Source organism: Pteropus alecto, unplaced genomic scaffold, assembly GCF_000325575.1.
Source record: "Pteropus alecto unplaced genomic scaffold, ASM32557v1 scaffold273, whole genome shotgun sequence".
Lineage (NCBI taxonomy): Eukaryota > Metazoa > Chordata > Mammalia > Chiroptera > Pteropodidae > Pteropus > Pteropus alecto.
The window spans coordinates 344,270-370,321 of NW_006433963.1; the positions used below are offsets into that span (position 1 = coordinate 344,270).

The 26,052-nt window shown below is 32.9% G+C and overlaps 1 protein-coding gene across 1 annotated transcript in view; it reads right to left on the reverse strand.

The window, feature by feature from the left end:
• Positions 1-1,989: 1,989 nt before the first annotated feature.
• Positions 1,990-26,052, reverse strand: part of CYLC1 (cylicin 1) — a 55,535-nt gene continuing 31,472 nt past the window's right edge. The window contains exons 2-5 of the mRNA XM_015587084.1: positions 7,565-7,605; positions 5,894-6,009; positions 2,704-4,401; positions 1,990-2,046 (exon numbers count right to left, since the gene is read on the reverse strand). Of these exons, the coding sequence (XP_015442570.1) occupies positions 1,990-2,046; positions 2,704-4,401; positions 5,894-6,009; positions 7,565-7,605 (1,912 nt within the window). The remainder of the gene's footprint in view (positions 2,047-2,703; positions 4,402-5,893; positions 6,010-7,564; positions 7,606-26,052) is intronic.

The following is a 26,052-nucleotide window of genomic DNA, read 5'->3' on the forward strand; positions in this document are numbered from 1 at the left end:
TGTGCTAATGGGGTGAAACCCACTTGATCAGGGTATATAATTATTTTAATATGCTGTTGTATTTGATTTGTTAGTATTTTGTGTAGAATTTTTGCATCTGTATTCATAAGAGATATTGGTCTATAATTTTATTTTTGTGTGTTATTTTTACCAGGTTTTGGTATCAGGGTAATGTTGGCTTCATTAAATGAGTCAGAAAATATTGTGTTTTTTTTTCATTATTTTTTGAAAAAGTTTGAGAATAACAGGTTTTAAATCATCTTCACTAGTGAAACCATCTGGTCATGGACTTTTGTTTTGGGGAGGTTTTTGATGATTGTTTCAATTTTCATACTGTTGATTGATCTATTTAGGTTTTCCAGTTTTTGTGATTTAGTTTAGGAAAGTTATATATTTAAGAACTTGTCCATTTCTTCCAGCTTATTGAGTTTGGTGGCATATAATCGTTCGTAATATTCTTGTACAATATTCTGTATTTCTGTTTTATCTGTTGTAACCTCTCCTCTTTCATTTCAGATTCTGTTTGTGTTTTTTCTCTATTTTCTTTAGTGAGTCTAGCCAGGGGCTTGTCAATTTTATTGGTCTTTTCAAAAAAACACCTTTGTTACACTCATTTTTTTTATCTTGTCTTTTCATTTTAATTTTATTTGATTCTGCTCTAAGTTTTATTATTTCATTCCTTCTCCTGACTCTGGGATTTATTTGTTCTGCTATCTATAGCTATCATCTGTCTATCATCTAACTATCTATCATGTATCTATCTATCTATCATCTATCATCCATCTTTACTTCCACACCCCTTTCCTGCTCTCTGAAAACAATGTGACAAGCATAATTATGGAAATATGTAAAATGATCGATAAATGTGCATTATTCCAGGAACACTTGCAGTTTATCATTAAATAAAATAATAATCTAAAGGACAAATGAATAATGGTAAATGATTACATTGAGAACTCTGTATATAGATGTGAGAGGTAGAAATTACTATCTACATAAAGCTCCTATTTCTTTTAATGGTGTGATAGATTCGTTTCCCTCCTTCTCTTTTGTTTACTTTTTCTTAATAATAAATAAAAGAAATTTAACAAAATATCATAGGGGCATCCAAAGGAAGATCACTAAAGTTTAACCTGAACTCAGAAATGGCTTCTAACATGAAGCTTCAGAACATGAGGTAAAATGCTTCAGAATTTTGGTTAAGGTACTTAATAAATCAAGCACACACTTCTATAAAATACCTCTATAAATTACATACAAAAAGTTATCTCCCGGTACTCAGAAGACTTGTTTTTATTTATTACAGTTCCACAGAAGTAGAGATGCTCATTCGACAGTAGCTAGTGTTTACTGTGGTAAGGCCATCCTGTGAAACCAAGTGCTCAGTTGTTCTTTAAAGAAACTTTTGAATCCACTTTGCTTCAGGCTGAGGAATAAGTAAAAAGTAAAATGTCATTCATCTTTAATTATAGAAAGTTTCTGGTGTATTAAGAGCCACATCAAAACACAGAATGCCATAGGTGGAAAAAAAACTTGGATATAATTTTTACTATTTCTTATTAAAAATTCAAGTCCATGGATCCTACCCCAGATGTATCAAGTTAAAGTCTGAGATGAAGTTAGCAATGTGCATGTTAAACAACTTTCTAAAAACAGACTCATAGACACAGAGAACAAACTGATAGTTGCCAGATGGGTGGGAAGCTGAGGGGGTTGGGTAAAAAATGTGAAGGGATTGAGAAGTACAAATTAGTAGTTGTTACAAAATAGTAGTGGGGATGTAAAGTGCAGCATAGAGAGTATAGTCAATAATATTACAATAACTATATGTAGTGCCAGGTGGATACTAGACTTATTGGGGGATTGCTGCATAAATTATATAAATGTCTAGCAACTATGCTATTCACCAGATATTAATAAAAATAATATTGAATGCCAACTGTAATTGAAAAAATTAAAAAAATAAAATTATTTTTAAAAGTGAGATGTCTACTTAAGCTTCTTGTTACAACCAGATTTTGGAGGAAGAATGGAAGAAAAGATCCTCTGGAGGGCATAAATAGAAACTTTAAATAAACTTTACAGAATATTTATCACCAAAGAGACTGAGTTAACCTCAGATTTTTGTAAACCAGACGAGATCCAGTTACTTCTGGCAAATTAACTTTTTGCTGATCATCAATAAGAATGATGATTCATAAAGAAGTTTAGTTCAGATATGAATTAAATAATTTATTTATTATTTTGCATATCTGAACCCTGGTATATAATAGTTCCAAGCTACTATGTCTGGATTTTGATTGAGTTTTTACAATATTCAGCAACTTCCTAGGAAATGTCTTTATATCTCACTTAAATCTGCCTCTGTAGAAGTTTTAGTCAATTTTCATGTTTGTTTTTTCTTGTTTAGAACAGTAACCATTTTTGTAATATGACTCTTTTTACTAATAAATTTAAATGTTTTCTTAAATCATAAGCCAGTTCTCTCTACTCCAGTCTAAATATTATTCTTAACTTTTGACATTTGTTTTGCAACTCTTTTGAGTCACTTTGAAGTATTCTTTATCTTTCTTACCTGCAAGCCCCAAACTTGTCAATATTCCAGTAAGAGAGACTATTCTTTAGAGAAAATATAAATTTAAATATTTAAAATATATTTCATTTTAATACAATTGTCACTAAAATAAAACAGAAGTAACATACCAAAGGAGCATATCTTGGCTTTGGAGGTGGAGGAGGCATCTTGCACCGACAGAGACGTTTGACCTTAGATGATATTAAAGGCTCACAAGGAGGTAGTGCTGGTCTTTCTCTTGATGGAGGAATTCTACCTATGTGTCCTTTTGTCTCTTTTTCTTTGAATGTGGTCTTTTTGAATGACATTTTAAATTGGCTTTTTTGTTCCAGTGTTTTCTTTGAATCTGTAGATGTGTCATCTGATTCATCAACTCTCTTTTTAGCCCCAAATTTATATATTGACTCTTCAGATTCAGCATCTGAACTTTTCAACATTCCAGGCTTCCTTGGATCTTTCTTGGAAGAATCATCAGACTCAGCACTAGTAGACTCTATGTCCTTTACATCATACTTCTTGACATCTTTCTTAGAATCTCTTTTAGCTTTCTCTGAATCTTTCTTACCCTTCTTCGACTCCCAATCAGATTCAGTTTCACTAGACTCTTCAGACTTCATTGCAGACTTCTTTTTGTCATCTTTCTTTAAATTTCTTTTATCCTTCTTTTCATTTTTTTCACCCTTTTTTGGATTCCATTCAGATTCAGAATCAGCATCGGTCGACATTGCATCTTTCTTGGCATCCTTTTTCTTGTCATCTTTCTGTGAACCTTTCTTATCCTTCTTTGAATCTTTCTTACCCTTTTTTGACTCCAATTCAGACTCGGATTCAGCATCAGTAGACTCTGCATCCTTCTTTATATCCCTTTTCTTGTCGTTTTTCTTTGAATCTTTCTTACCTCTCTTTAAATCTTTCTTTGCATCCTTTGAGTCTACAGATTCTGCATCAGTAGACTCTGCATCTTTCTTTGCATCCTTTTTCTTATCATTTTTCTTTGACTCTTTCTTAGCCTTCTTTGAATCTTTCTTTGCATCCTTTGAGTCTACAGATCCTGCATCAGTAGACTCTGTGTCTTTCTTTGAATCCTTCTTCCTGCTGTCTTTCTTTGTAGTTTTCTTATCTTTCTTCGCATCTTTTGAATCTAAAGATTCAGCATCAGAGCTTTTATTTGCTTCCTTCTTCGAAGCCTTCTTTGAATTATTCTGTGAGCAATTCTTTAACCACATACCAAATTCCATGGATTCAGCACCTGACTCCTCTAGATACATCATTACATCCACATTTGAAGTGTTTTTTGAGCAAGTCTGTGATTTGACATCAGAATTGTTCTTTGAGCTCTTAGAATCCTTCTTTGTACGTATGGAATCAATATCTATCTCCTTGGAATCTTTTGAATCTCTCTTATTTTTTTTTGGATGCTTCATTAAGAATACCTTAGAATCTTTGGATTCTGAGTTTGTTTCTGATTTGTACTTTGACTTCATAGATAGTTCATTTTCATGTGATGATTTTGATGGAGATTTATATTCTTTATTTTGTCTTTTAGGTTTTTTATCATATACTGTTTTCTTGGATTCTGGAGTTGTTTTATATGGACCTGTATTTTTCTTGGAATCTTTCTTAAAAGTTGTTTTTTTTTGGTCGTCTTTGGAATTTTTATATTCTGTCTTTTTAAGATGAGTTTTAGGAGTATAAGGATGTCTAAATGGAGCCTGTCTCCTGACAGTTAAGTAAATAGATGGTCTTTGGAAAATTTTTCTTAAAGAGCTCTGTATCCATATATGAGCTGGCTTCTGAACTTCCTCTAATTTTCTTTCAGCAGATCTCTGAAAATATTATTTATAAGGATAATAAGCATTTTTGAATGAGTTATACCTTTACATATTGATATATAAAAATAATCTAGCTTCTTATTAACCACACATCTTTTTCAATGTCCTATGTGTGTTTGTGTGTGTTACTTTAGGAAAAACCTTAGTATTTCCTCAATGATTCATATTGGGATTGAAATAGACCCGCAATTATCCATATTTCAGGGCTGGTACTCACAGTTGATAGTGGGTTTCTTTTGGGCCCCAATATGGGAAAAATCTTTTGGAATATTGTGTGCACCCTTCACCCTCAAGTTAGTTCAGAAATAAGCTGAATTGGCATGGCAATTCTTGTGATAGCTGTAGGCTTCAGGCCTAGCCTGATTCCTACTCCTACTTTTAAGGTCTTTGATCAGACTGAGAGCTTGAGAGCCCTATTGTGAAGTACTGCCAAAAACAAGAACATAAAGTGAAATAAATGTTTGGTCCACATTAATTTGTGTAGCACTAGTGTAATTTTAAACTCCCACCCAAACATTTGTTAAATCTGGTTGTCATAGTGTCCACTAGATTAATTTTATTATATTTATTTATTTATTCATTATATTCCTTTAACTATTCAGTAAAATGCCACTAGTCAATGAAATGGTCACATGGAATTAAAAGAGGACGATTAAGAGAAGCATGTACTTGAATTACTACAAATGTAATAGATGATGCTTGAATAAATGCATTGACTATAACTGTGTTTTTGGAGATGCTTTTAAAACATATTTTGATATCACTATGGGTGACCTCTGTGTATTAGTTTTTCTTTTTGCTACTTGATAATTCCACTTTATAAAGGTGGTGAAAAACTTGAATCTCCTAGTATCTAGTATCTCAAGTATAAGATTAAAGAAAATGAAAAGGCTCTGAAATCTCATCAAGATCAGCTTCTGTTCTAAGTCAAACCATATGATTTCACTCATATGTTGGATACAAAGCTGAAAAGAAGAAATGGACAAGACAAACAAAAACTCATAGACATAGACAACAGTTTAGTGGTTACCAGAGACAAAGGAGGGAGAAGGAAGTAGATAAGGGCAAAGGAGGTCGAATATATGGTGATGAAAGGAGATTTAACTTTATGTGGTGAACGCACAATGCAATATACAGATGACGTATTATTGAATTGTACACTTGAAACCTATATAATTTTATTAACCATTGTCATCCCAATAAATTTAATTCTAAAAAATTTAAATGTTTTTGTAGCTGCCAAACATTTCCTGAAAGAACCCAGAAGTTGCAGTATTAGGTTCTTTAGCTTGCCTAGCCTATTAAAACTGTATAATACCTTTGAAATGGAGAACCACATATAAATAAAAATTTAATCCAAAACAGGTGGAGGCAATCTGTTGTATGGAGAATTATAGGTAGTATAATTTAAATTATATGTATCTATTTATGTGTGTATATTGAATAATCTTATATTTTGTTTAAAAATGACCTTTTCAATACTTACAGGAACTGCGATTTGTAATTCTGAAGATCTTGTCTTTTTTTGACCTGGCTGGTGTGGTTCGGGAAATGTCAAAGTGAAGTATTCTTGATTCCATAATTTCATGCTTGACTCACTGACTAAAATGAGAGAGGATAATAAACAATTTGTAATTAGTAGCTAGAGTTTCATAAGCACTAAAATGCTCTTGACTAAAAAATATATTGTTTAAATTAAACTTATTTATAACTCAAAATATAGCTTTTCACCTTGGAGTTTATAGTTTATTTGCATATAAATTAAGGATTTCAATAAGATTTTCCCACAAAAGCTTATCTTCCCATTTAGTACTAAATTATGTTTTAAAAATATTTGTAATTTTTTCCTATGTTAAACAAAATTTTACAGGTCGTTATTTAAACTGTAATAGTTAAAATAATACAATCAATGACAGGAATGGAAAATAGAGAAAGATTCTTTTTCTTTTCAAAAATTTCCATCATCTCTTCTGTCTTGGTTTCTTTCCTTTATGTCCTTCTGGTTACATTTAAGACAATGACTCTTTGTATAGTCCCCATAATAGCTAGCATAATGCTGAGCATAAATTAATTAATAAAAGTCTCAATCGATTAAATCTAATGTTTATTTAAGTTCTCTGACATCAATGACATGTCAAGCCACATAAATTTGGGATACAGACCAAAATACTGCATTCAGTTCTGTGAACCCTATTTTAAAAAGGACACATACATACACTTGAGGACATCCAGAATACAGTAATTGGGAGGACCACATGATCTGGAAGCTATGTCAAAAGAGGAAATGGTGGGGTAACTCAGGATAGTTCTGTTGAAGATGAGGAGACTAAAGAAAGATGTGATCACCGTATTTAAATATTTAAAGAGATGTTATATGGAAGAATAGTGGTAGTAGCAATAAAGAAGAGCTGAAACTGCTAACACATATAGTTTACTATGTGCCAGACAGTGTTTTAAGCACTTTATACGTATCGACTCATTTAATCCTCAAACAAAACATTGAATTAGATAATTTATAATTGCCTTCATTTTACACATGTAGAAAAATAAATCACTGAGAGAGGTTAAATTAATTGTTCCAAATCATAAAGTAAGTAGAAGAATCAAAATTCAAACACAGATAGTTTGGCTCCAGAGTCTATTCTCTTAACCGCAAAGTTAGAGACTTCTTTTATGTGTTTCCCGAGGGAAGGACTATAATCAATGGGTAAATGTTGTAGTTGTGTAGGCGGATTTAAGCTCGACACATTAAAGAGAACTTTTCATAAGTTTTATCTGCATAACAAATGGACCATCCACTTTCATCTTTCTGACTGTATTTTTCTTTCCTACTTTAGGTTTTGTTATTGTGGATTTTAAATACAAAGTTATCTTATGCAATTAAGGCTGCCTTTTATAATAAGAGCCAATTAAATATTTCTTTTTAAAATAATGAGTACAAACTTAGATCAAGGCCAGAAATATTTAAAACACATACATACAAACATACACATACATACACATACATGACTCTCTTAATTTTATTCTCCTAATTTTAACAAAAATTCAAGTCATTTTATGCTTTATCACATTTAATAAAAGATACTAGACATTTGTCTTTAAATTTATTTTCAAATATAATTTAAACAATATTTAACACCAAAAACAAAATTCTTACTTGGTATGGAATTATCATATTTTCTGATATTAACTTCTTGTCTGTTCAAAAAAAAAAAAGAAGAAAGAAAATGCTTTAATTGAATTTGCACTATGATAAAAAATAATAATAACAGGGGTCAAGCTAACAGATTAACTAGTGGTCACATCCTCTCTATTATCTCCACCAACAGTAGGTAAAGTGTTAGCTCTATTTTACAGATGAGAAGGCTGAGACCACAAAAGTGTGACATCTTGTTCATGTTCAGACTGAAAACTTGTAAAGGAGCTAAGATGTTTTCTGATCAAGATGGCAGAATAGGTAAACTCTGTGCTTGCCTCCTCTCATGACCACCTAAAAATTACAGCTAAACTACAAAACAAACAAACAAACAAACAAAAACACCATCATTGAGAATCGCCTGAAGTCTAGCAGAACAGAAGTCCTATAAATAAAAAGTATATAGAAGAAGCCACATGGAGACTGGTAGGAAGGGCAGAGATGCAGAACCTGATCCCAGACCCCTGTGTGGTGGATAAAAATTGGGAGTGATATCTCAGCTGTGGAGTCCCCAGCACCACAACAGGTTCCCCAGTCTAGGGTTCCAGTGCCAGAAAAAGAAATCTCTACAACTTATGGCTGTGAAAACCCACAGAGATTGTGGCTGCATGAGAGAGAGGGCTGTTGAAATTTCAGGCATTTCTTTGATAGGGCCCATGCATAACCTTACTAGCTGATAGACTCACTCACTCTGAGACCCAGCATAGGGGCAATGGCTTAAAAGGCACAATGTGAAACTGAATTGTCTGGCTTCAGGGCTGGGGGGCAGGTTTCTCTCAGACAGAAGTGTTGACAGAAGCCATTGTTTCCTCATTGATCCCTCCCCACACTCAGCATTCAGACACAGGTGGGCAACATATCCGAGTCTCCATCAACCTGGCTAACACCGTTCACGCTGCCCTGGTGATTCCCTCAGACCCTGCCCAACCCAACTTGCGCACCTACCCAAGCCTCTTCTAGTAGATTTTCCATACAAATGGTCTGTATCTTGGCTCATGCTGCAAACTTTCCTAAAATCTCTCAAAGGTTCACAAACCCCAAATAGGCAGCATTTGTCCTCAGTGTGCCCCATACCTCTTGCTAAGCAGCCGCAAAATTGGCACTAGAGGCAGCCAACCTCAATTTGCAGCTTAGACTCCCACAGGCACCTCTAAGCCTAGCACAAGTAGCAATCATCTGCAGATGACTTTGTAGCTCAGACAAAAAGGCCCCAGGCATGGCACAAGCAGCAGCTGACCTTGGCAGAGCCACTCCCAAGAGGACACAGAGCCAACACAGCTGGTGACCAGCTTCAGAACAAACCAGAACACCACTTAACAACCTCCACAAACAAAACACCCAAAGGGCAGACTCAGCAGGCAACGAAGCCCAGCTAAAGTGAATCTTGCTCCATAGGGTCAGCCCATACACAACAGCTTCTCTGTACTCACCAGCCAGTCCTCATGAACATTAAGCCTGAGTGTAAATCCCTCTCATTGACATGCCAACAGCGAGAAAGTCTCAATTACAACACGAGGACACACACAACCCATACAAGGGAAACACCTGGAGCACCTGGCTCAGGTGACTAGGAAGACTATACCATTGAACCCCACAAGACACCTACTATATAAAGTCACTCTACTAAGACCAGGAGACATAGCAGCTCTACCTAATACATAGAAACAAACATAGGGAGATAACTAAAATAAGGAGACAAAGAAACATGCTAAAAATGAAAGAACCAAACAAAGTTCCAGAAAAATTATTAAGTAAAATGGAGACAATCTACTAGATGCAGAGTTCAAAAGACTGGTTATAAAGATGCTCAATGAAATTAGGGGAAGAATACATGAACTCAGTGAGCATTTTAACAAAGAGATAGAAAACATAAAAATGAAGATAAAAAAAAAAAGTACCAGGTAGAAATAAAGAATGCAATAACTAAAAAAAAAAAAAAATACATTAGAGTTAATCAACAGTAGATTAGATGAAGCAGAGAATCAAATCAATGATTTGAAATATAAAGTAGCAGAAAATACTCCACCAAAACAACAAAAAGAAAAAAAAAGAATCCAAAAATATGAGGATAGTTAAAGTGACATCTGGGACAATGTTATGTATAGCAACAATTACATCACATGGTTATTAAAAGGAGAAGAGAGTGAGAAAGGCATTGAGAACTTATTTAAAGAAATCATGATGAAAGACTTCCTTAATGTGGTGAAGAAAATAGACATATAAGCTCAGAAAGCACCAAAAGTTTCAAACAATATGAACCCAAAGAGGCCCACATAAAGATACATCATCATTAAATTGCCAGATTTTACAAAGAGAGAATCTTAAAAACAGAAAGAGAAAAACAATTAGTTGCTTACAAGGGAGCTCCCATATGACTGTTAGCCAATTTCTCAACAGAAATATTACAGGCCAGAAGGGTTTGGAACAAAATATTCAAAATGATGAAAAGTAAGAACCTACAACAAAGATTACTCTATCCAAGAAAGCTATCATTTAGAATTGAAAGGCAGATAAAGAGCTTCCCAAGCAAGAAACATCTATAGGGGTTCATTACCACTAAACCAGTATTACAAGAAATGTTAAAGGGACGTGTTAAGAAGAAAAAAAAAAGAGAAAGCATAAATATGAATAATAAAATGACAATAAATACATGTCTATCAACAATTACTTAAAATGCAAATAGATTAAATGTTCCAATAAAAAGACACAGGGTGGACGAATGGATAAGAAAATAAAACCATTATCCTGCTTACAAAAGACTCACTTCAGATCAAAAGACACACAGAGTGAAAGTAAAAGATTGGGAAAAGGTATTTCATGAAAATGGAAACAAACAAAAAATGGGTAGCAATACTTATACTAGAATATATAGACTCTGAAACAAAAACTATAACAAAAGACAAAGAAGTCCCCAGTAAGTTCACTCCAGGGTATTTATACAAAGAAACCTAAAACACTAATTTGAAAAGACATATACACCCATGTTTATTGAAACATTATTTACAATAGCCAAGATATGGAAGCAACCTAAGTGTCCATCAATAGATAAATGAATAAAGAAAAGTGGTACATATATACAATGGAATATTATTAAGCCATAAAAAAGAATGACATCTTGCTATCTGCAACAACATGGATACACCATGAGGGTATTGCACTGATTGGAGTAAGTTAGATAGAGAAAGACAAATGCCATATGGTTTCACTTATATGTGGAATCTAAAAAAAATTAAAATAAATGAACAAAGAAAAGAGAAACAAACTTGATACAGAGAACATTTCGATGGTTGTCAGATCGGAAGGGGTTTGGAGGGATGAAAACAGGGATAGAATTAAGAAGCACAAATTGGTAGTTACAAAGTAGTCATGGGAATGTAAAGTATCGCATAAAGAATATAGTATTATTGTAAAATTATGTATGGTGTCAGATGGATATTAGATATCAGTTGATAACTTCGTAAACTATCTAATCTCTATGTTGTACACCTGAAATTAATATTTTATGTCCATTACATTTGGAAACTATTATAATTCATAAAATATATTTTATTATTAATAAGCCATTAATATTAAACTGAGAAATCTTATGCATTCTTTAAACTCCATTATCTAAAGATGTTTACTTATAGGTCACATCACAGTTCCCCTCTCCTAGACCAAATTATAGATAAATGAAAGTGTATTTTCACCAGGAACTGGAACGAAAATAAATCATGGAACAAAAGCTGAAACAAATATATTAATTTGACACATTATTAAATATATAAAATTGTATTTAATTATAAAGAACAGTAAATTAAACCAGTCTCTCTTCAATTTTCCAGTGAAAAAAGTCTAAAACAGTAGTAAACCTATACATTTTCTAAATTAATTAAATACGTTCTGGAAAAAATACCCACAGCTTTTTAATGTTCTCGGTATTTATATGAAATCAAACCATTAATGATGGGTGAGCGACATATATTATAACTTTTGAACTGGATTTTGAATTTTTCTTACACATGGAAAACTTTGTCCATGGTAGTTTCCATTTAAAGTGAACATTTGTTTTGGTAATAATCACATTGTCTACTGAGGATATTCATGCTATAATTTGTTTTTAAAATAAGCATTACTTCCTTATTAGTAAGCTGGAATAGTGAGTTGTGACCATTCTTAATTCTGAGATTTTATTTATATACTCATATGTTCTACATTTTGTTTTTTTTTTACTTTTCTAAAACATTGAGGTAGTAAACAAAGCCAAAAATAAGTTAAAATGCTCAAATGTATTTATTTTTGAGTCACCAATAAATATATATATTTTTTATTTCCTAAGAAAAGCTCTAGTATCCAGCACAAAGCCTGTTCCATATTCACCATTAGATAACTACTGACTTACTTAAGAAAGATTTTGGAGACACTGAGTAATAAAAAATATCTATTCCAGTGGTTCTCAAATCAAATTAAACATGAGAATTAACTTAGAATTTTTTAAAAATGTAAAATTCCTGAGAACTCCCTGACCCATGAAGCAGAATATCTGGATGTCTTAATCAAGTTCATATTTGAAAACTTTCTCGGGTGATTTGGAATCTCAGCTCTGGTTAAGAACCACTATTATACATGGTCTTGGAAAAGGAAAACTTCACAGAGATTTGAAATAGCTTAAGTTTGTGCTTTTTGCTTTTCCAAAAGACAATTGATTAATGATCTACTAGTCCGTGTTGAAGTCACATTTATTCAGTAGGGTAGCTAGAAGATATGGCCTGGGATCCTAGAAATTTAAGTTTGCTGGCTGGATCGGTGTTTTTATATTCTAGGAAAATACTTTGAACCTGAATGAATTTTGACTTCCTTCCTACAGTCTCAGGTAGTGTTTTCAAAACTTTCTTTTTGTCAGAACTCAATATGTATGTGTATAATTTATATTCTACTGTAATAGTATACATTATAAATTACACATTAAGATAGAAAATTCTGAAAGATAAAATAAAACATATAACTTGAATTTCAAATATTGTCTTTTCATACTTCAATGGATTACTTTGCACATGTAATCCATTGGAGTGCACCTCAATTTGGAGAACACTAGAAAAGGCAATCAAGAAATAGTGAGAGGGGTTCCTGTCAAGATGGCAGAGTAGGTAAAAATGCTGGGCTTGCCTCCTCTTATGACCACATCAAAATTATAACTTAACTACAGAATAGCCATCATTGGGAGTCACTTGAAGTTCAACTAAACAGAAGTCTTATGACTGGATACACACAGAAGAGGCTACTCTGAGACTGATAGGAGGGGCAGAAGTGTAAAACGGTCTGGTCCCACACCTGCCTGTGGTGGTTGAGAATTGGGAGAAACATTTCAGCTGCGGAGGTCCCACTGGAGGAGCGAGGGACCCTGGTTCCACACTGGGCTGCACAGCCCAGAGTTCCAGTGCCAAGAAGAAAAGTCCTCATAATTTATGGCTGTAAAAACCAACAGAGATTGTGGCTGAGTGAGATGAAGGGCCTCTAGGGTAGCAGACATTCCTCTTTAAAGGACTGGTTCACAGACTTACTTGCTGACTGACTCATGAGCTCTGAGCTCTAGCACTGGTGCAGCAGCTCAAAAGGCACAAGGGAAAGAATGAGTTGTCTGGCTTCAGGGTAAGGAATGGCAGAGGACACTGTTCCTTTGCTGAGCCCTCCCCCACATGGCTTACAGACTCAGGTGGATGCAATATCTGCGTCACCTTTAATATAGCTAACACTGGTCAGCCCACCCTGGTGATTCCTCGAGATCCCACCTCTCCCAAATTGTGGGCCCACCCTAGCTGCTTCGTGTATTTTCCATAAAATAGCCTGTCTTGGCTCATGTTGCAAACTTTCCTAAAATCTCTCAAAGGTTCACAAACCTAAACAAGCAGCATCTGGCCTCAGGATGCCCCATACCTCTCACTAAGTAGCCCCAAGTGCAGCATTAGTGGCAGTTGGCCTCAGTTTGTGGCCTGGCCTCTTGAGACATTTGCAAGATCAGCATGAATGGCAGCCATCTGTGGGTTGTTTGGTGGCTCATGCCAGGTGGTCCTAGACAAAGCAAAGGCTGATGCTGAATTTAACCTGTGACAGAGTCACTCCCAGGAGGCCCCAGCCAGCATGTCTGGTGGCCATTTTTTGTCTGAGCCAGATCACCACCCAGGGTCACATATGAGGACAACACACTCAAAGCGTAAACAAGGCAGGCACTAGGGTCCTGCTAAAGTGAATTCTGCTCTGTAGGGTCAGTCCCTGCACAACAGCTGCTCCATTGGTAATGGCCAGTTATGACAAACAATTAGGCTGAGAATCAATCCCTCCCATCAATAACCAAACAGCAACCAAGGCTCAACTACAACAGGAGGACACACACAACCCATACAAGAGACATACCTGAACTATCCAGCTCAGGTGATCAGGTAATACTGCCACTGGATCCCATAGCACATCTACTATATAAGGTCACTCTACTAAGACTGGGAGACATAGCAGCCTTACCTAATACATAGAAACAAAGACAAGTAGGCAGCCAAAATGGGACAACAAAGAAACATATTCCAAACAAAAGAACAGAACAAAGCTCCAGAAAAAGTAATGAACAAAGTGGTGACAAGCAATCTACTAGATGCAGAGTTCAAAACACTTGTTATAAGGGTGCTTACCTAACTTATGGGAAGAGTATTTGAACTCTGTGAGGACTTAAACAAAGAGATAGAAATCATAAAAGTGTAGATAGAAAATATTAAAAAGAACCAGTCTGAAATGATGAATACAGTAACTGAAATTTAAAATATCTTAGGAGGAATTAACAGTAGATTAAAAGAAGTGGAGGATCAAGTCCACAATTTAGAAGATAAAGCAGCAGAAAGCACCCAGTCAGAACAGAAACAATAAAAAAGAATCCAAAGAATAAAGATAGTTTAAGAGGTGTCTGGGACATCATCAAGCATATCAACATTCCTATCATAGGTGTACCAGAAGGAGAACAGAAGGCAAAAATTTGAAAACTTATTTCAATAAATAATGACTGAAAAATTCCCTAATCTGGTGAAGGAAATAGACATACAAGGCCAGGAAATGCAGAGTCCCAAACAAAATGAACCTAAAGAGGCTTACACCAAGATACACCATAATTAAAAATGCCAAAGGTTAAAGACAATGAGAGAATCTTAAAAGCAGTAAGAGCAAAGCAGTTAGTTACTTACACTATAACTCCCATAAGACTGTCAGCTGATTTCTCAACAAAAATTTTGCAGATCAGAAGGGATTGGCAGGCAATGTTCAAAGTGATGAAAAATAAGCCCTACAACCAAGATTACTTTACCCAACAAAGTTATCGTTTAGAATGGAAGTACAGATAAAGAGCTTCCCAGACAAGAAAAAGCTAAAGGAGTTCATCATTATCTACCCAATATTGCACACAATGTTAGAGGGGCTTCTTTAAAAAGAAGAAGAAAAAAATTTTAAAAAAAGATAAAAATATGAATAATAAATGACAATAACAATATATCTAGCAACAATTACTTTAAATGTAAATAGATTAAATTCTTTAATCAAAAGATAGGATGGCCGAATGGATAAGAAAACAGGACCCTTTCATATGATGCCTACAAGAGACTCACTTCAGATAGAAAGACGCACACAGCCTGAAAGTAAAGAGAGAAATAAATATATTTTACAGAAAGTGGAAACCACAAAAAAAAAAAAGGAAAAAAAAAGCTCAGATAACAATACTTACACAGACAAAATAAACTTTAAAACAAAGGCTATAACAAGAGACAAAGAAAAACCCTATAATCTCATTTCTGGGTATTTATTGGAAGAAATTTAAGAAACTACTTTGAAGGTATATGTGCATTCATAATGTTCTTTGCAGCATTATTTACAATATCTAAGATATAGAGGCAACCTGGATGTCCATCAATGGATGTATGGGTAAAGAAGAGGTAGTTTATAAATACAATGGAATATTACTCAGGCATAAAAAAGAATGAAATTTTGCCATCTGCAAAAACATGCAATAACCTAGAGCATCTTGTGCTGAGTGGAGTATGTGAGACAGGCAAAGACTAACGTCATATACGGAATCTAGAGAACAAGATAAACAACAGAAACAAGCTTATAGATACAGAGAGCATTTTGATGGTTGTCATATTGTGGGGTAGAGAGATTAGTAAAGTGTGGAGGGGATTAAGAGGTACAAATTGGTAGTTACAAAATAGTCAAGAGGATGTAGAGTATAGCTTGGGAAATATAGTCAGTAGTATTGTAGTAACTATGCATGTCAGATGGGTTCTGGATTAATCGGGGTGATCAGTTTATAAATTATATAAATGTCTAATCACTGTGTTATACACCTAAAACTCATATAATATTGTATGTCAAGTATATTGAAAAATATAAAAATAAAAAAATAAAAAAAACAGTGAGAAAAGTGACAATTTAGCAAATATCATGGCATGCCTGCTTTATACAGGTGTGGTCTCAGCCTCAGATTACTGAAGTTCAAATATAATGAAACTGAGTAGTTTTCTTCCTTTCAAAGCATATTCGTTTTATTAATTTTAAAAATGATGTGTATATAATTTCTTTGGTACATACATGATACTAACAGGTATCTTGCCCTAAAGGAGAAAATAAGTGATAGATGCCAGAAAGCAATGTAATATTTTTAAAGTTATAAAAGAAAAAAGTGTCAATTTTTAATTTTTAACACAGCAAAATATTTTTCAAAAATTAACAAAGACTTTTTCACAAACAAATATTGAAAATTATATTGCCATTGAAAAGCACTAAAATAAATACAAATGAGAATTCTTCGAGTTGAAGAAAATGAGCCAAGGTGATGCACAGTTAATACAAAATTAAATAAAAAGAATCAAAAAGAGCAAATATGTAGGTACAGAACACAAATATTAAGTATTTACAAATAATAACAACCTGTTGAGTTTTAAATAAAATTAAAATGTTATAAAAAATAAAATATGCCTACAGCCATGCCACCCTGAACAAGCCCGATCCCATCTGATCTTGGAAGCTAAACCTGGTTAGTACTTGGATGGGAGACCGCCTAGGAAGACCAGGTGCTGTAGGCGTAAAAAATAAAAAAAAATAAGGGAATGTAAGCTGACAAGGTCCTTGCAGTCTGTGAAGTCAACCAAAGTTTGCCTCACCTAAATGAATGAATGAATGAATGAATGAATGAATGAATGAACGAACAAATAAATAAATAAATAAATAAAATATATGGTAGCGATTGTATATAAAGGTGGGTGGAATAAGTAAAGTTAAAGTGCTGAAAGGTGTGTGCATTATCTGGAGATATGTAAAAATACTAATTTGTACTAAACTCTAAGAATTCAAAAGATTATGTTGTAATCTCTAAGATAACAATGAAATAATAATAAAAGGATATATAACTAAAAAGAAAGTAGAAGAGAAAATTTAATTTAAAAAGTTTAATTAATATAAAGGGAAATAAGAAGGATGAACAAAAATATGGAATAAATAAAAATTAGATAGTAGATTTAAATCTAAATATAAACTAGTTACATTAAAAATAAATGAACTAAGATAATTAACTTCAAGAGGTCTGCTGTATAACATAGTGCTTATGGTTAGCAGTACTGTGTTGTACACTTAATTTTTGTGTCTGTTTGCACTTAAATTTTTGTTAAGAGCATAAACCTCATGTTTAAACATACCATTTAAAATACAAAAATGTCAGTGATGTCAGAAGCGAGGTGACGTGAGGGATCTCTCTGATCTCTCCCCTTGAAATAAAAATGAGCTGAATAGCTACAATCTAACAATTGACACCCCTCCTGTACACAAGCAGGTCTGATAGATCTGTGCATCACAACATCAAAGGTAGGCCAATCGCATGAGTTAGAAAGGTTGACTAGAAGACAGAAACAAAGACGCTGTGGAATGTAACCCAGAGCTCCCAGCAGGACAAGGGGGGAGGGAGGAATTACTGATGGTTTCTTTGCTTTTAGAAGCCCAAACAGTTCTGCCAGAGTGATCAGCATATTCCATGCAGCAAAGCCCAGTGATCAGAGCAGAAAGCAGGGCAGAAACTGAATGCTGAGGGACAACAGCTGTGTATTAGCAACTAGCATTGCCAAGAAGAAAGCTGAGTCACAGAGCCTGACTACCTCTCTCCACCATCCCAGTGTGTTGCATCACCCCCTTTATCCTCCCAGAGCTAGGAAAAAGCATCAGGGGAATTTGTGTAACCAGAACTAAAACATACACTGCAGCCAGTACTAGTGACGAGGTAATGATACAGAAGCAAAACAGCTGAAACAGTCAGGTTGATTTGGAAAGAAAGAGAGGATAATTGCATCTGACTGTTCTGCAGTAACGACTTCAGGGCCTTTTCAGAGGCCTGAACTCCCATTACCCTTTGCATTTTTCTGTGGGGATGGAGTTCTGGGAATGAGGAGACCTGGTCACACAGGAGACTGACACCTTTCCATAGAATAAAAAGTATTTTTAACCTCAAAGCAGAGATCCAGGAGGTTTGGGCACCAACTACAAAAAATCAAAAGAAAACCTCTTCTTAACCTGCTAAAGATAGATCACTATATAATAGATTTTCTTTTTATCCTTTCTTTTTTTTCTTTCTTTTTTTTTTATTAAAGCAGTATATATTCTGATTAATTCCTAGGCAGAGAAATAGTTCATCGAAAACCATGAACAAACAAGGTGACAAGGTAGTGCAGAAAAAAAACTTTAAATCTCCAGAAAGTTAGCTTAAACATATAAAAATATGTAATTTAAATGACAGAAAATTCAATATTTCACTTCTGAAAAAACTCAATAAGATGCAAGAAAATTCTGATTAACAGTTCAAAGAACTAAGAAACAAAATCAACAAACAACAGGAATATTTTACCAAGCAGATTGAAACAAACAAACAAACAAACAAACAACAACAACAACAACAAAAAACACACAGAAATTCTGGAGATGAAAAATTCATTAAAAGAGATAATAAAATACCAAGCTTAGGAAATAGAGCTGACTATATGAAGGAAATAATTAATGATATCAAAGACAGTGACCTGGAAATGATGCAGATAGAAGAAGAGAGAGACTTTAGAGTGAAAAAAAAAAAGAAAGACTTCTACAAGAACTACCTGACACCATAAAAAAAAAAAAAAAGTATAAAAATAATGGGTATACCAGAAGGAGAAGAGAGGAAGAAAGGAACAGAGAACATATTAAAACAAATAGTGAATGAGAATTTCTCAAACCTATGGAAAGAACTGGATCCTTGAATCTGAGAGGCAAACAGAACATCTAATTATCTCAACCAAAAAGGCCTTCTCCAAGACACAATATATTAAAAATGTCAAAAATTAATGACAAAGAAAAAAACCCTCAAGGAAACCAGGGAAAAGAAAATAGTAACTTATAAAGAAAAACCTCTTAGAATATTATAAGACTTCAACATAAACTTTACAAGCTGGGAGGTAGCAGAAGCAAATATTCGAACTATTGAAAGAAATAAATTATCAGACAAGAATACTATATCCAGCAAAGTTTTCTTGTAGATATGAAGGAGAAAGAAAGACCTTTTCAGACACACAGAATCTGAGGGAATTTTCCACCACATGGCATGCTTTACATAAAATACTGAAGGGGGTCAGTCTAACTGAAACAAAAGGACAAAAAATACAAAACTATAAGTAAGATGACTAACAGACAGGCAGAAACAGGATAGTGGAACCATAATTACGAACAGGGTATTATAAAATTAAATATTACATAATAGTTAACGGGAAAAAGTAACTTAAAAAAAAAAAGAAGAAAAGAGCTACTATAACCTAGAGATAAATGTACAGCATAAATAGGGATAACTTGAGGACACAAAAGCAGAAAAGGGAAGAAGGTAAGAATCTGAATATTCAAAAGGGCATGGATATAAGGCATACACAGAAGAAAAAAGACTAATAAGAAAAAAGACTAATAAGAGTAATCAGGGAGATTATTTCATAAACTATATAAATGTCTAACCAATATACTGCATACTTGAAACTAATAATAAAATAAAATTAAAGGAAAAAAAAAATATGCTGCCTTTGAGAGACACATCTCAGCTGCAAGAACAAATATAGACTCAAAGTGAAAGGGTGGAAAATGTTAATTAAAAAAAATGTCAGCCAGAGAAAAGCAAATTTTCCATACTTATATCAGAAGAAATACAATTCAAGATTAAAAGAAAACATAATGAGAGACAATTTTGGAAAATTCATAATGATGAAAGGACCCATAGACCAAAAAGATGTAACACTATCAATATCTACGCTCCTAATCAGGGAGCACCAAAATATATAAAGCATCTATTCTCAGAACTAAAGGAAGAAATTGACAAAAACAAAATTATAGTAGAGGACTCAATATCTCACTGTTAGCCATGGATAGATCATCCAAACAGAAAATCCACAAGGAAATATCATCTTTAAATGAGACTTTACACCAATTGGACACAATTGAGACTTACAGAGCCTTTTATCTAAAGCATCAGATAATAAATTCTTCTTTAGTGCACATGGAACATACTCAAGGATAGACTGTATGTTGTGACACGAATCTAACCTCAACAAATTTAAGAAGATTGAAATCATGCCAAGCATATTTCCTTTGAAACTGGAGATCAACTATAAAAAGAAAACAAATAAAACACAAATACATGGAGATTAAACAATATACTACTAAAGAATGACTGAGTCATAGAAAAAAAGTAAAAGTAGAGATTAAGGGATACATAGAAACAAATGAGAATGAAAGTACAACATATCAAAACTTTTGGGACACGGCAAAAGTGGTAATAAGAGGAAAGTTCATATCATAACAAGACTATCTCAAGAAAGAAGAATGAGCCCAAATAAACAACCTAACATTACTTCTTATGAAACTAGAAAAAGTAGAACAAATGAAGCCTAAAGTCAGCAGAAGGAAAGAAGTAATAAAAAGTAGAACAGTAGTAAATGAAATTGAAAACAAAAGACAGTAGAAAAATAAGTGCAACAAAGAGCCGGTTCTTTGAGAAGATTAATAAAATTGACAAACCCATGGCTAGACTCACTAAGGAAAAGAGAGAAAGGACACAAATAAACAAAATTAGAAATGAAAGAGAATTTATGATGGATACCACAAAAATACAAATGATCATACAAGAATTCTATAAAAAATTATACATTACTATATTTAGTAATCTAGAAAAGAATGAACAAGTTCTTAGACATATACAGCCTTCCTAGACTGAATCATAAAGAACTGGAACATTTAAATAGACTGTTAAACAGTTTGGAAATTAAAACAATCAGCAAAAATCTCTCCAAAAGTAAAAGTCCAGGACCAGATGTCTTCACTAGTGTATTCGACCAAACATTCGAAGATGATTTAATACTTGTTGTTTTCAAACTTTTCCAAAAAACTGAAGAAGAAGCAATACTTCTTATCTCATTTTATAAAGTCAACATTACCTTGATATCAAAACCTGGTAAAGATTACACAAAAAATAAAACTATAGACTAATATCTCTTATGAACACAGATGCAAAAATCATAAACAAAATACTAGCATATTGAATACAAAAACACATTAAAAAGATTATACGCCATGATCAAGTGGGCTTCATCTCAGGGGCTCAGGATAGTTTAACATATGCAGATTGATTACTGTGATATACTATGAACAAAACAAAGAACAAAAATTATATGATCATATCAACAGATGCAGAAAAAGCATTTGACAAAATACAGCATCCATTTATGACTAAAACACTTAATAAAATGAATACAGAAAGTATCAAAACATCATAAAGGCCATCTGTGACAATCTCTCAGCCAAAATTATACTTAATGGTAAAAAAATGAAAAACCTTCCCTCTAAGAATACCTCAACTTATTAAAAGCCATATACAACAAGCCCTCAGCTAACATCTTACTTCATGGTGAAAACATAAAAACATTTTCTCTAAGATCAGGAACAAGTCGAGGCTGTCTGCTATCACCACTACTATTCGATATAGTATTAGAAGTCCTAGCTAGAGCAATCAGGCAAGAGAAAGAAATAAAAGGCACCAATTTGGGATGAAGAAGTCAAATTGTTACTTTTTGAAGATGACATGATTTTCTATATGAAATCCCTGAAGACTCCACCAAAAACTCATAAAAACAATAAACAAATACGGTAAAGTTACAGGATACAAAATTAATGTACAAAAATCCATACTGTTCCTGAACAGTATTTCAGAAAAGAAATGAAAAAAAAAATTATTTTGTGTTTGCAACAAAAAGAGTGAAGTATCTAGGAATAAACTTAATGAAGCATGTGAAGGACCTATAAACTGAAAATTATAAGACATTATTGATATAAATTAAAGAAGACACAAAGAAATAGAAAGATATTTCCTGTTCATGGATTGGAAGAATCAAAATAGTTAAACTAACCTTATTACCTAAAGTATTATACGGATGTAATGTAATCCTCGACAGAATCTCAACAGAATTTTTTAATAGAACAAAAAGTCAGCAAACTTGCATGGAAGCAAAAAAGACTCTGAATGGCCAAAGCAATCCTGAGAAAAAAGAACAAGGCTGGAGGGATCATTCTGTTTAGCTTCAAATTACACTACAAAGTGACAATAATCAAAATAGCATGGTATTGGCAGAAAAACAGATACACAGACCAATGAACAGAATTGAGAGTCCACAAATAAACCCCTTATGTATGGGCAAATAATTTTCAATAAAGGAGCCAAAAAAACAGAAAATGAAGAAAGGAAAATCTCTTCAATAAATAATGCTGGGAAAATGGGAAAGCCATGTGAGAAAAAATGAACCTAGATTGCTATCTGTCATCATACATCAAAATTAACTTGAAATGGATCAAGAACCTAAATATAAGACCTGAAACAATAAACTTAATAGATGAAAGTCTAGGTACTAAACTCATGGACCTTGGATTTAGAGAGAATTTTTAAAAATTTGACCTCAAAGTCCAGGGAAATCAAAGCAAAAATAAATGAATGGGACTATGTGAAACTAAAAAGCTTCTGCACAGCGAGAGAAATCATTAAGAAGACGAAGAGGCAACCATCCAAATGGAAGTGATATTTTTAAACAACACCACTGATAAAGGCCTAATATCTGAAATATATAAAGAACCCATACAGTTCGAAAGATTTAAAAAAAAATCCAATTAAAAATGAGCAGAAGACCTGAACATAGACTTCTCCTAGAAGACATGCAAATGGCCAACAGACATATGTAAAGATGCTCAACTTCACTAGTATTAGGAAATGCAAATACAAATCACAATGAAATACCACCTCACACCTGTAGAATAACTATCATTAACATGATAAGTAATAACAAGTATTAGAGAGGATGTGAGGATAAAAGAACCCTCATATACTGCTGGTGAGAATGTAAATTGGTACAGCCACTATGAAAAACAGTATGGAGGTTTCTCAAAAAAAAAAGAAAAATAAGAATAAAATACCATGTGATCCAGCAATTCCTCTTCTAGGTATTTACCCCAAAATCTTGAAAACATTTATCCGCAAAGATGTATGCACCTTGATGTTCATAGCAGCATTATTCACAGTGGCCAGGACATGGAAGCAACCAATATATTATATATACATACATACATACATACATACATACATACACAATAGAATATTACTCAGCCATAAGAAAAGTTGAAATACTGCCATTTACAACAATGTGGCTCAGTCTTGAAGTAATCACGCTAAACAAAATAAATCAGACAGAAAAATTTGAGAACCATATGATTTTACTTATATGTGATATATAAAACTGAAGGCAACAAATAGACATGCCAAACAGAGATTTATAGGTATGGACTGTGAATCAGTGGTTGCCAGAGGGAAGAAAGGAAGGAGGAAGTAGATAGGGTAAGGAAGGTCAGATATTTGGTGGTGGAAGGAAATTTAACTTTGAGTGATGAACACACAATGCAATATATATATGATGTATTGTTGAATTGTATACTTGAATCTCATTTGATTTTATTAACAAATGTCACCACAACAATTTTAATAAAAAGTGAAAATAAATAAAACAATAAAGTTGTTTTAAAAAAGAAAAAAATATATAAAATTCAGAAATGTCACAGTGGATTATCATAGATACACTTAAAATATAAAGATACACAAAATTTGAAAATGAAAGGAGAAGCAATATGGTGCACACACTAATGGATAGTTTGCTCATGGGGCTATAATGTCAAACGAAGTTAACTTTAAGAAAAATAAAGATAAATAGTAATAGTTTATAATAGTAAAAGAATAAATACAATAGAAAGTTGTAATGATTCTAAATTAGAATGTACCCGCTTACCACTGAGATAGCTCTAAAGCACATAAAGCAAAAATTTATAAAGCCAAAAGTAGTAATACAAATTCACAATTATATTCGGAACCTTTGGCATACTTATTTTAGCAATTTATAGAGCAAGAAAACAAAAAATAGTATCAGCACAATTATAGAAAATATGAATAACATGATTTAAAAAATTTGACATAGTATAAAGACACTACAACAAACAATTGTACAATACACATTCTTTTCACATTTATATAATACATTTAACAAAAGTGGCCATAAACTGGGCCATAAAGTCTTAACAAGTATTAACAAGTATCACAGTACTGAAATATGGCATATATGTTTGCCTACTACAGTGGACTAAATCTAGAAATCAATAACGAAATAAACTAACAATAAAAATATAATCTATGTGTTAAAAATAAATTACAATGAAAATTAGAAAAAAATGGACAATATTTTGAATATAATAAATATAAATGATATTTAATTATTTGTGGGAATCAGAGAGATTTGCAAAAGCTTAAAACTTTAAATTTGTATTTTAGAAAAGAAGAGAGGCTGAAAATCAATAGCTTAGCTATTCAACTCAAGAAGTTGGAAATAGAACAGCAAATTGAAAACAGCAAATGTAAGAAAAAATAGAAATAGCAAAATGTAATGAAAAAGAAAAAAATATTATGGCAATAAACTTGAAAATTTAGATGAAATAGGAAAATTCCTTGAAAAAGAACACACATAAAAGCTGAAATAAGGGGACATAGTAAATCTCAATTATTATACACATATTTAGGACATTGAACTGATCATTAAAAACTTACCGACATGGAGAATTCCAGGTCAAGATGTCCTCATTGACCAATTCTCCCAAACACCTAAAGAAGAAATAATAACTATTCACAAAGAATAGAAAAATACAAGAATAGAAAAATTTCAAAGAATAGAAAAAGAGAACACTTTTCAATTTGTTCTATAGAAGAGCATAACCTTGATACCTAAATCTGACAGTTATTAATAGAAAATAAAATTATAGGCCTATATATTTCATAAACATAGATGACAAAATCCTTTAACATTTTTTAAAATCAATACATAGAAAGGATATTATACCATAAATAAATAGGGCTTATTTCAGATTGTTTTAACATTTTATTTATTTATTTTACTTTTATTAAATTTATTGGGGTGACATAAGTTAATAATAAATAATATGTCATATGTATATTGCATTGTGTGTTCATCACCTAAAGTTAAATTTCCTTCCATCACAATATATTTTAAAATTTACCACATTAATACATTAGAATAAAGGAGGGAAAGTTATATGATCAACTCAATATGCAGAAAAAATGCTGATAAAAGCTAACATTTACGGTTATTTTTTTTTTTTTTAACAAACAAAGAATAGAAGGGAACTTCCTTAGTCTGATAAAGGGAATCTACAGAAAACTAGAACAAAATAATATTCAATGGCGTAGTGTTGGAAACATTCCTTCTGAGCTCAGGAACAATAGCAAAGGGTCCATTAGTACAACTTCAATCTAACATTGTACTGGAGGTCCTAGCCAGTGCAATAAGACAAAAAAAAAAAAAAAAAGTCTAAGAATAGAAAAAGAAACAATAGTTTTTATTTACAGGCACTTCAATTGTTTTCATAGACAATTGAAAATATCTAGACACACAATTAGAATTAACAAATAAATTTAGTAAAGTTGTTAGCTACAAATTATATTTTTATATATAAAAATTAGAAAACATTTTGATAATGCCTCTTACATAATAACATAATACCAAATACTTAGGAATAAATCTAAAAAATTATATGTATATTACCTCTACCCTAAAGTGTAGAAACCAATATTAAGGTAAATTAAAGAAAACGACAAGGGGAGGGAAAAATAGCATAGATGATAGAGGCTTTGTTCATCCCTCTTGTGACCAAATCAAAGTCGTGACAAGAACATGGAGCAAACTGCAAGCAAAGTCGCCTGGGGTCTAGATGACCAGAAGCACTACAACTAGGGAGAGAAATAATTAACAAAACTGCAACAGTAGAAAGTAAGAGGGGGCGAAGACAAGAGA